The sequence below is a fragment of the Notamacropus eugenii genome, chromosome 2, assembly GCF_028372415.1.
Source record: "Notamacropus eugenii isolate mMacEug1 chromosome 2, mMacEug1.pri_v2, whole genome shotgun sequence".
Classification (NCBI taxonomy): Eukaryota; Metazoa; Chordata; class Mammalia; order Diprotodontia; family Macropodidae; genus Notamacropus; species Notamacropus eugenii.
In genome coordinates, this window is record NC_092873.1 from 370,802,493 (window position 1) to 370,814,959 (window position 12,467).

A 12,467-nucleotide genomic window follows, 5' to 3' on the forward strand; every position below is an offset into this window, starting at 1 on the left:
GATATAGAAAGAGACTGGATATATATAATGGTACAAAAGAATGGATCAGTGTGAGGGTATGTGTGTATATGTATGTATGTATGTGTGTGTGTATGTGTATGGTATGTGTAGAATATGTGTAGAATAAATGTGTAGAATAAATATACATACTGAAGAATGGATACACACATACACATACACACACACAGAAGAATAGATCAGTTTTACTGATCAGTCCTTCCAGACACTGGAAGAGTCTCTGATTCACCATACTTTGATGTCTATATTTGTTGGGGCAAACCTTGACTTGTATCCACTTCTTTCCTTGCCTTAAACCCCTCAGTGCCTTCTTCCTCTAGGAATACTCTATGCCAGTCACTGGCTTTCCCTTCTTCTGGTCTGCCTAATCAAAGGCTATGGTAAGGTAATGAGAAGTGACACATGTGTAAAGTTATGAGAAGTGACATCTTATCAATAGAATCCATATCTAATTGGCCCTTTCCTTGGGCCCTTTAGAGAGTCACCTAACTTCAAATTGTTCACATAGAATACATGTTACAACAAATGACTTCTATTCCTAGGGTACATCAATTATCAAGAATTTATCAATACTAAGCAAATCTGACTGAAATAATTATGATTTGCTGAATGACAGGTGTAGATGATTTGTATTCTTAGACCAAGGGTTCTTACCCTTGGGTACATGGACCTCTAAGGGTCTTTGGACAGATTTTAGAGGATCTATGGACTTAGAAGGGAAAAATTCATCTTTATTTTCATGGACCTCTAACTTAAATTTAGTGTTTCCTTTAATTGTGAAAAAAAATTTATTTTGATGAAGGGTCCATAGGTTTCACCTGACTGCCAAAAAAGTCTATGATACCCATAAAAATGTTAAGAATCCCTATCATACACAAATCACTAGATGTCTAATAGTAGGGTAGTTAGAGCAGTGAACTTGGAATCTGGAAGACCAAGATTCATAATCTCAACTCAGATACTTATTAGCTTTGTAACCCTGGGCAAATCACTTGACCATTCTGTATCTCAGCTTCCTCGTAAGTAAAATAAAGGGGTTGGACTCAGCCTCTAAAATCTATGATCCTATGACCTCTTCACTTCTCTAGGTTTCAATTTCTCCCTTTGTTGAATGATGAGGCTAGAACAGACAATCTCTAACATCCCTTCAGTTCCCTGTGATCATCTGATCCCATAAGAAACAGTTAATGATATTGTGTCAGCAAATAAACTTGAAGACTCAGGAAAGTCTAAATATTAGTGATAGGCTATCCATATATTCATCACAAAGCCTCCAGGTATGTACAATGTAAGTTCTCAAAATAAAAGAGACAAGAACATTCATTGGCAAGTAACCTTCTCCCCTCCCCTCTTCTCTTGTTAAGAAAAGGTCAAATCCAACGATAAATATGTCCAAACTACCTTGGAACTAACTGGACTTGTAATCAGAATTGAGTTTAATTTTCAACCTCTATCCTGTCTTTTAGGTATCTTCCACAGTCCTGTCACAGGTCTCAACAACATGAGACTAGACAGTTGACCCCATTGGATGGTCTAGATTTACTTCAAAAAGTGGTAGGCATCAACTACCCACCCCAACTCCTGTCTCTCTAAGAACAGATCAAATGGGAGCCAAGATGGCAGAGCAAGCAGTAAGTCGCTAGCACTCTCCCTTATTAAACTCTGAAAAAAAAAAAACCCAGAAAATAGTGCCCCAGCAAAAACCCTGAAACAACTGAGCCAATGGAAAGATGTGGTGAAACAGTCTTTTCAACTGAGGAAATTTGGAGGATAGGTAAGAAAGATCTATCTCACTTGGGTAAAAGGGGAGCATATTCCAGTTCAAGAAGTATCCCAGCAAGCCAGCAACAAGTCCCACCTCAGCAAACCAGCAAGAGATCCTGAGCACCAGGATGGCAGAGCAGGCAAATGCCAACATCAGGACCCCTACATGCCCTAGCATAGTTGGGGAACTGGCAGACTCCAGTTCAGAGAACCTCCCTGCACTTCAGCACAGCCCAGGGCAGGCAAGCATCCTCCAGTGGCCAGACCCCCCACATGCTTCAGCACAGTCCCAGGGAAATGAAAAAAAATTCCACTTGGCCTCAGCACACACCAGATACCACCACTTGAACCCCAGCTTAGCACCACATAAGCTGCCATTTGGCAGAACCTGAGGCCCCAGCACACAAAGCCAGTGGCCACACCCCTGGCCTCCAGCACAAGAAGCTTGGGATAGTGCCCCCTGTACCCTAGAAGCAGAGCTCAACTTTAAAAGTCAGGAAACAGGCAAACAAGATGAGAAAAAAGCAAAAAAAACAAAAAAAAAACAAAAAAAAAACCAAAACACTGACCATAGACTCTTTCTATGGGACAGGGAAGATCAAAATGCAAACTCAGAAGAGGATGCCATTGTCAACATCCCCACATTCAAAACCTCAAAGGGGAATATGAACTGCTCTCAGACCCCAAAAGACTTCTTGGAAGATCTCAAGAAGGACTTTAGAAGTCAAATAAGAGAGGCAGAAGAAAAACTGAGAAAAGAAATGAAAAGTATGTAAGAGACAGTCAATGGCTTGGAAAAGGAAGGACAAAAAATTGACTGAAAAAAAACCAGTTCCTTAAAAAGTAGAATTGGTGAAATGGAAAAGGAGGTACAAAAGGTAACTAAAGAAAATAATTCCTTTAAAATTAGAATTGGGCAAGTGGAAGATAATGAGTCTATGAGATATCAAGAATCAGTCAAACAAAATCAAAAGAATGAAACATAGAAGAAAATGTAAAATACATCATCAGAAAAATGAGCTGTAAACCAGATCCAAGAGTGATCATTTAAGAATTATTGTTCTATCTGAAAGCCATGATCAAAAAAAGAGCCTGGACAGCATCTGTCTAAGAATACACCACAAAAAATTGATTCCAAAACTTATAAACTTATAAAACCCATGGATAATGAACAGGACAAATATCCACATTCAGAGACCTACGGAGATGAAATTCATACTGAGGAAGAAGAAAAGACATTGAAATTCCTCCACTCCCTTTGGTTCTTAGAAAGATCTTGTTTTTAGTAGGAATACAACAAGATTCAAGGACTGTTGAATTTTTTTACATAAAATTCTATATGTTGAACTTCTTTATCAAGATGGAACTTTTATTCCTAGATAGAAACTTTTTGTCATTCTCTATAATACAACCTGACAAATTGATTTTTGTAAGTCATAGGTATCATGGAGGAAAGGATGAACTTTGTTCCTCAGGCGAGACTGCTCAGATTTTCTTTTTTCTTTTTTTTCAAAAATGACTAACCAAGTTAGAAAATGCTGCTGGATTGAAGTGTCTTATAGGCATCAGTGAAGAGGAAAAAAATAAAAACAAAATGAAAAACATCACACTGAAGTGTCTTATATGCATCAGTGAACAGGGAAGAAAACAAAAAGAAAACGAAATACATCATATTGGAAAGGAGTCAGAATATCTATAAGGTTCAGATATTTACACAGTGCCTCGGTTGGCTTATCCTGCCATAAACACGAATTGAAGCAAGTGGATGAACTGAAGGGTTATGTAAGCATTCTTTATGTTAGCCCCTCTTTAACTCCTGGACAATATCATCATTCTGGTGAGAGGAAGTATACATTTTGCATAAAAAGGGGGAGAGAGCAAGGATATTGAGATACTTCAAGTAAAAGGAAAAGTGACCATTCTTAGATAGAGTTGCTTAAGTCATACTGGCTGGTACATAAGTTTAGAACTATGCTCGGGATGTTGTGTACATTTGGGTATCTGGCTACCATATTTGATATTCAAGAGACTCATTTCTGAAGTGGGTCAGTCTGTAGAAGTCATAGAATCATAGGATGTTAGAAGTGGCCCAAACCCCATGATGAAATGGAGATACCACAAGTTCTGGAGTCCGAGGGTCTGAGTTATCAAACAACTGGCCAAGACTGTATGAAAGCATGGAAAGACCATGGATTCTGGAGTCAGAGGGCCTGTATTTTCAAATCCTGCTTCTGATGCTTATCTGTATGATATAATGAAAATTACTTCACCTCTCTGGGCCTCAATTCTTCATCTGGCAAAATGAAAGAGTTGGATTAGATTGTTTTTATGGTTTTTTCCAGCAGTTGAGCGATGATACTATGTTGAATGCTTTCATTTGGCAAAGGAGGAAACTAAACCCCTGAATAAAAAAGGTGATTTGCCCAAGTCAGTGGCAGAAGAGGGATCCTGTCTGACCCAGAGGTCCTGACTTTCAGTGTGGGATTTTTCCCATTATCATTTAATATTTTCAGTTTTTCAGGGGCAGAAGGACAATCAAGTGGATTGAGCAACATGTTGAGCCAAGTTATTGAGAGATAAGTAAAAGACGAGAGGGAGGAAGATAAAATAATGACTATAGTCATAAGATAATAAACCATTACTAACTGGAAAACCAATTCCCCTTTTGGAGAAAAGCAGGAAAATGGCATAGAGTAGACTTCGAGTTTAGCCACTCCTTTCTTGAGTGGGAATAGGGATGTATGTGTGTTTAACCTTGAACATCCTGGCATGATGAGTTGCTTCAGTTGGAGTCAGTAGTATTGCATCAACCAATCACTAATAGTCTGGCACATTTCCTCGTGCATCTGCCCAAAGTCACTGGGTGTTTCCTGTTGAACCTGAGCTGTTCCTCCAAGCCAAACCAATTCCTCCCACTCCCCTCTCCGTATCTTTCCTTCTGGGACTTTTCCAAGAAAGTACCTGTTGCCAGAAGGTATAAAAGTCTGATTTCTCTGAGTACAGCAACCATCCTGCTGGCCTGAGGAGTCCACAGCAGCTGGCAAGTAAGTCTACTAAAGCTAACTTCTTCTAATTTCTCCAGTGGTGGTAATGATATTTCCCATACGGTTTCTCAGGGAAGTGATGGATTTGCCCTGGCCTGGCATTTCCTTGGGTGAGATTTTCTGGCCACCATAAGAACTCCTTTCCACTGTAGTCAGAAGAGAGAAAGTAATGAACTCCCTGAGCTTGAGACTTAACTCATAGAATACTTGAGAGCTGGAAGAGACATCTAAACTTTTTATTATATTTATTATAATGAAGGAAATCAAGACTTGTCAGTGACTTGCCTAAGGTCACATAGCTGGATAGTGACAGAACAGGGGACAAGAGCCTGGAGTCTCCTGATTCTAAGAAAAGGGTTTGAGAACTTGGTCCTATATGTGGAGACATCCTGTTTTATTTTGAATGTTGTGGTTTGAATGCAGGGCAATCAGGATTTCTTCTTCCTTTCCTAAGTGGATGGCTGCCAACAGGCAACAGGAGGCTAGATGTTACTTGACCCCCAGCTGACTAGGCCAGAATTGGTCTCTCTCAGGACCTACGTCTGAAACTTTTTTTCTGCTCACAGCTGCTCTCCATTGAACATGGGATCAGGCAGTTCTGAGCCCCAAACTGGGTCATATTGGTCTGACTTATTCAGAAGTACTAAATCATATTGCATATTTAATAAACCATTAGAAGTCCCAGACCCTATGATTAAGGCTAGAGAATAATTTATAGCATAAAAGATCTAAACAAATGCTTTATTTTCTTCTTCTTGGGTCTTTTTTTTGGTTTGGTTTTAGCCTTGAATTCCTTACCCAGTTTGAGACGTATTTCCCTCCATCATAGCAGAGTAGTCCATGGAGATCTTAGTTTGTATTTTCTTTCAGCCTATTCCAGTATTCTTGGACAATCTCCTCTAGTTTGGGATCAGGGAAGGATTCTGCTGGGTCTCTTATGTTTAACCTCCCCTCTAGACATTTATAGTTTGTTATCAGATTTTCCTCCCACTGAGTCATTGCCAATTGGGTAGCCTTGAAGTGACCCTCTGAATCCTGGGGTATGACCTGGGAATGGGTGACCTTTTCCTTTTTCTGCTCTCAGACATTTTGCTGTTGGCCTTGGTGTGGAAGCTTCAGTACCTGGCTATGATCTTATTCCCCAGGTCAACCTTTGTGTCACACATTTGACCCCAAATGTCACATGGTCATAGAGGTAGCACTAGAAGGGACCTCAGATGTCGTCTAATTCAACTCCTTCATTGTACAGATGAGGAAAATGAGTCCCAGAGACTTATCCAAAACTATAAATGTAGTAAGTGTAAGTAGTAAAACTGGGATTCAAAGTCAAATCCTAAGACTCCAAACTCCACATTCTTTCCCTTGTACCAGAATGCTGTATGCACATCACAGTGATCATGGGCTCTTAGCATTTAAAGCAGAAAGGGTACACAATGATTGTCAGAAATGCCACTGGGTGGCAAAATAATATAGCAATTCTTGTTGTGTTGTTTCAGTCGTGTCCGACCCATTGTGATCCCATTTGGGGTTTTCTTCACAAAGATGATGGACTGGTTTGCCATTTCCTTCTCCAGATCATTTTAGAGATGAGGAAACTGAGGCCAGGAGGGTTAAATGACAGCTAGTAAATGTCTGAGGCTGGATTTAAACACAGGAAGAGGAGTATTCCTGACTCAAGACCCAGCATTCTATCCACCATGCCACCTACCTGGCCCACCATAACAACAGCTGACATTTACAAAATGCTTTAAGGCTTACAAAGTGCTGATAGGGCAGCTAGGTGGCTTGATGAATGGAGTGCTGGGTCTGGAGTCAGGAAGATGCCCTGAGAAAACCCCATTGGGGTCACAAAGATTTAGACATGACTGAACAACATAGGGCAGCTGGGTGTCACAGTGTCCTGGACCTGAAGTCAGGGGGACCTAAGTTCATATCTGGCCTCAGACACTGGATGTGTGATCCTGAGCAAAACACTTCACCCTGTTAGCCTCAGTTTCTTCATCTGTAAAATGAAATGGGCACAGAAATGGCAAAGCATTCTGGTATCTTTGCCCGGAAAACCCCAAATGGGGTCACAAAGAGTCAGACACAACTGAAAAGACTGAACAACAACAAAATCATACAGGCTTTCTCATTTCTTCCTCACAATAACTAAATGAAATAAGGTTGTCACCACTCTGGAGATGAGGAAAGTGAAGCTAGGAGAACTTATGTGACTTACCCAGGGTCACATCACTAGCAAGAGGAAATTAGTTTTGCCCAGTTGTGTAGCTAAGGAATGAAGGAATTGGTTTTTTGTCTTCTTCTTGTTGTTTTTTAAATTTGTTCAGTTGGGAGAAGGATAGATCAATTTTAAAAGGATTTGTTACTTGGGGCAGCTGGGTGGTCAGAGGATAGAGTGCTGGGCCTGGAGTCAGGATGACTCAAATTCAAATCTACCCTGAGACACTTAATAGCTATGCAACTCTGAGCAAGTCACTTCACCCTGTTAGTCTCAGTTTCCTCATCTGTAAAATGAGCTGGAGAAGGAAATGGCAAACCACTTCGGTATCTCTACTAAGAAAATCCCAAACGGGGTCACAAAGAGTCATACATGACTAAAAACTGACTACACAACAACAACTGACTAACCTTAAAGGGATAACAAAAGCCTTTGGCTCATTGATGTTCTTAGCCTTTGAGTCTCTAAATTTCATTCCCTGCACAGACTCTTCATTAACTTATATAGAATTACAAGCTCAGGTCCAATTGGTCTCTTGAAAATGGTCAGTTTCCTTCCTGGAAAAAAAAAATTCTTCTGTTGCAATATGTTCAGAGAAGAGCCTCTAGGAACCTCAAGAGAGGGGAAAAACCATAAGAGGAGTCAAATCAGGAAACTGAGGCAGACAGAGGTTAAATAATTTGCCCAGAGATGCATAGTTAGTATCTGTTTTTACTCAGATCTTCTGAACTCCAGGTTCAGTGAGACCCCTACCTAATAAATGTGTACAAAACTAAAGGTGAAGAGGGAAATATTCTAGACATTTGGGAAGGAGGTAACCTGTACAAAAGGCAGAAGACGGAATAAGCTTCACTTCACTTTAGACCATATTCTAAAATTTGGTGATAATTATTAATCAGATTCCAGACCTGCCTCTGATACATACTGGCTGTTTGACCCCAAGCATATAACCTCTCAATATTCAGGCAACTCTCTAAGATAGTAAGTTACAGATCAGTGATCTACAATGGTAGAGGAAAATTCTTTACTGGGAGTTCTAGGCATTTGAGTATCAATTAAGGCACAGAACCGGTCTAAAAAGAATCCCTAGGAACCTATTGCTATTTTGTATTTCTTCTAACATTAGATATGGACAGTACAACTATCACATGGAAGTCCATGAAATAGTTGGATCCTAAAGAGGGGCCCCATACTCAAAAAGTTCTGAACGATTACTTCAGAGGTCATCTAGTCTAACTGCTTCATTTTACAGATGAGAAAACTGAGGTCCAGAGAAAAATGATTTGTCTATTCAGATAGTGAGTGGCAGAGCCAGACTAGGATTTTAGCAACTGCTGTGTTCTTTCTACCATGCTTACCATTAAATGTCCTGAACAGTCTTTTTGCCCACCCACAAATAGTAATACTCTAGAGTAGGCTATCCTAGGGTCACTAGCCCCTTTACTGATCTGCCCTTCCCCAAGTTTCCCCACAATTCTTCCCTTTGGTCTTTTGTGGCCAATTTGGTGGTCCCAGTTGTTAATGGTCTTCCCTCTTCTTCCAAATATTTTGTATCATTTTCTATGTGCTTTCTATTTATATGTTGAGTTTTACTGTCCTCCCCTCCCAATCCCCTAGAATCTAAGCTCCTTGAGGGTCTGTTTGATATTTTTTTTGCCTTCATCTCCTTTAAAATAATGCCTTGCATTATTCTCTGCCACAACTTAAAATCTTATTCAAACACATAGGGAATCAAGAAGTTAAATTACTTGCCCAGGGTAATGCAGCCAGTATGTGTCCAAGGTAAAGGGGGTAGGACTTGAATCCAATGCCTTTGTGACTCAAAGACCAGCTTGATAACCACTGTCTCCTGCTGCCTCTCAATACATCCTTCCAGGAAAGCTGACCAGTTACATGCTAAATTACTTCTGTGTGTGACACAAGGAGGTACAAGAAAGTCTTATCTCAAGAAGTTTCTACTCTAGTTGTGAGATACATACATATTAAAAAAGTAATACATACAAAAAAATAAGTCTTACACAAAGTTCACACTTAATTAGTTTGTGGAATTGAATTGAAAGGGCTTGGTGGTCACCCAGTCCAATGTCTTCATTCCACAGAAGAGGAAACCAAAGCAGAGAAATAGTAAGTGATTTGCCCAAGGTCATACAGTGGGTGGTAAGGGTGGAAATCAGACTCAGGTCCTCTGACTCCAACACCAACCCATGTTTCAAGACAAGGCACTCTGCCAGAACCTTCCCAGAAGTGGAAACTCTTGATTGATGGGGAGTGAAGACTTTGGAACATTCTAGTACTCTCCCCCAAAGATCCAGTGGTAGGAAGCCATGATGGACTAGGGAGCATGGGAAGGAGAAGAGAGTTATATCAAGGACAGAATAATTATCAGCCTTTACTTTCTCTGAGAATGACTACATAATGGAAAGTTAAAGTATCATATCAGTACTTGGTTGTGGGAAGCAAGGACCTTACTGTCTCTGCCTTAGCTTGTCTAGTAAAGACCTCTGCAAGTCAATAAGAGTGTTATCCTAGGCAGAAAAGGGACAATATGATACTCTGTGACACCAAGTAATCCAGGCAGATGTTCAGGAGGGAGCTGGGGAAGACCTTATGGGGGATATAGAAGTTGATATTAAGAAATATTGATGGGAGTCATGAGAAAGTAGGGAGAGTAGGCAGGCTGATGCAGCCACCATGCAAATGGTAGCTGGCAGCTAAGCTTTGGATTAAGGACAACACCTTCCTCTGGACACCTGTATCTGAACCTAATTGGCACTGACCACATACTGTTGGTTGGTTGCTTTGCTGGTTGGTGGTATTGGTTACCCTTTTCTGTCCATGTCCCATCTTACAGCTGGAGGACAAGTTTCTCAAGAACAAGGACTGTCTCTCACTTCTCTTAGAGTCCCTCACAGTAGTTACTTAGCACGCAGCTGGCATTAATTCAAAAAACCTGGGAGGATGTTTTGAGAGAAAATGTTAGAGCAATGATCTTGAAATTAGGAAAACTTGGATTCTAATTCCACCTCAGAAACTTGCTAATTTGGTGACCCTGAGCAAATTGCTTAATCTCTCCCAGGCTCAGTTTCCCCATCTATAAAACAAGGATAATAATACCAGTAGCACTTACCTGACAGGGCTGTTGTGAAGATTAAAATTCAAAAATGCCTGTAAGGCAATTTATGAAACTTAAAGTTCTATATAAATGCCAGCTGGCGTGATAATGAAGATGACAAAGATGATGAGTGCTTTTGACTGTGAATCTAAGTTTGGACTGTCCCTAAATACTGCTCCCTCCTTCAAGTGTAAAGAACAGTGGATTTGAAGTCAGATGACCTGGGTTCAAATCTCTGTTCTGCCACAGCCATGTGACCTTAAACAAGTTATTTCACTTCCCTGAGTCTCAGTTTCCTCATCTGTAAAATGAAGTGGTTGTCCTCGATGACCCAACTCTAAATCTAATCTAAATTAGACAGCTAGGGGGTTTAGTGGCTAGAGCAATAGACTTGGCAGTCAAGAAAATCTGAATTCAAATCTAGCCGCAGATACTTACCTGTTGTGTGATACTGGGTAAGTCATTTTACCTCTACTTGCCTAAATTTTCTCACCTTTTAAAATGAAGATAGTAATAGCACCTACCTCCCAGGGTTGTTGGGAGGATAAGATGAGGTAACATTTCTAAAGTGCTTTTGCAAACCTTAAAACTCCATGCAGGGCATCTCAAGTACACTAAGATTTTGAGACACTATTCATAAATACTAGCTATTACCTTTATTATTATTAATCCAAATCCAACAAACATTTATTAAGCCCCTGCCATGTGCCAGGCATGATGCTAAGTACAGAGGATACAGTTAGTAAAAAGAAAGACAGTTCCTTCCCTCAAGGTGCTTACAATCTAAAGGAGGAGACAACACACAAAAGAAATCCTGAAAGCATGGGCGGGGCCGGGAACAGGATGAGACATCAGGGAAGATGCAAAGTAGAGTAATGGATGAATGCTCCTCTGAGCCTTTTCCTCTTCTCATTGCCACGTTCTGGTGTTTCTCAGATTTGCCAGATTTGCCAGATTCTTTTAGGTGTTCAAAGCCTCTCATCAGGCAAGGGTAGGGTTGACAAAGATAACCCTTGTTGAATTGTGGGTGTTTTCATTTCAGGGATGAAGCTGTTTCTCTCCTTTGCTGGGTTCCTGGTATCATTGATTTTGGTCCAGTCTACTGCATCTGCACAGACCTTGATCCCACCTACTGAATCTGTAACCAATGGTAAATGCCTCCTTTAAGAATATACATGCCCCCTGACCTGACCTGGCCTGGCCTAGCACCAGATCTAACTGTGGTAGGCCATAGGAATGCCAATCCTATTCCCCCTGTGTTGGAGTTCTGTGACCAGGATAGCATATTTCTTTGTGAGACTCGCTTGTGGGGTAAGGCACTGGGCCCATCTCAGAGGAAAACCAGGAAAAGCCTAGCCTTAATTCCACTGTTCTCTTCCTTTCTCCACCTTCAGCCTTTTAGTCTAATTCAATCCAGTTCAATTCAATGAACATTTATTAAATTCCTACAATGTACTAGGTGTTATGCTTGATGCTTGAAAATACAAAGATAAAAACTGAGCAGTGCCCACTCACTCATGGGTCCGATCCCACCACTGATGTTCAAGAAAGTTTCAACCCACTCTTTAGGAAATCAGGTAACCCTGCGCTAGGGGTAAGGGGATAACCCTATTTGTCTTGAGGGGGACACCCAGCCAGCTTTAGCTCAGTTGCAACTCAGAAGTCCTAAGGGATCCACTATTGTCAGCTTCCTCAATATCAGGAATCATGGGTATGTGCCATCTTGCCTGGCCTTCTGTTCTTTTCAATCCCACGACTTCCTGGTCAATCAAACTGAACTCTGAATCTTAGCAGTGGAAAAAAAAAAAGTAGAGTTAGGTGCTGCAGGGGTCTTCAGGACCACAACTAATCTTCTGTTCTCTCTTTTCCCTACCGCACAAAGAAAATATCAACAGTGCAGAAATCATCCATGAAGCTGTGAGTAGAGCCAAGAGCCAAGTTAACAAGGCCTTCCTAGCTGGCCGGAACAAGTAAGTGAGCAGAGATGGAGGAGGGGACAGCATGGACTCCTCTTTGTCAGCTGGCAGCATGTAGAGAATATGCTTACATCATTCTTGACCATCCACTGGATAGTAGCAAAATACTTAATATTTGGTAATTTTGTTAAATACCTACCATGTGAACTACTAGGAGCTAGGAATACACAAAAGCAAACTAGACCCAACCCTCAAACACTAACATTCTATTGGGAGAGACAATATACACATAAGTAGATATTCACAGTTTAAAAAAAAAAAATTGGGAGAGGGACTAGCCATTTGGGAAGACTTGATATAGAATGTGGATCCAGAGCTGAGTCCTGAAGAAG

General features: G+C 40.7%; 1 protein-coding gene across 1 annotated transcript in view; it reads left to right on the plus strand.

The window, feature by feature from the left end:
• Positions 1-4,584: 4,584 nt before the first annotated feature.
• Positions 4,585-12,467, plus strand: part of LPO (lactoperoxidase) — a 39,601-nt gene continuing 31,718 nt past the window's right edge. The window contains exons 1-3 of the mRNA XM_072646830.1: positions 4,585-4,826; positions 11,202-11,309; positions 12,042-12,129. Of these exons, the coding sequence (XP_072502931.1) occupies positions 11,204-11,309; positions 12,042-12,129 (194 nt within the window). The 5' untranslated portion in view covers positions 4,585-4,826; positions 11,202-11,203. The remainder of the gene's footprint in view (positions 4,827-11,201; positions 11,310-12,041; positions 12,130-12,467) is intronic.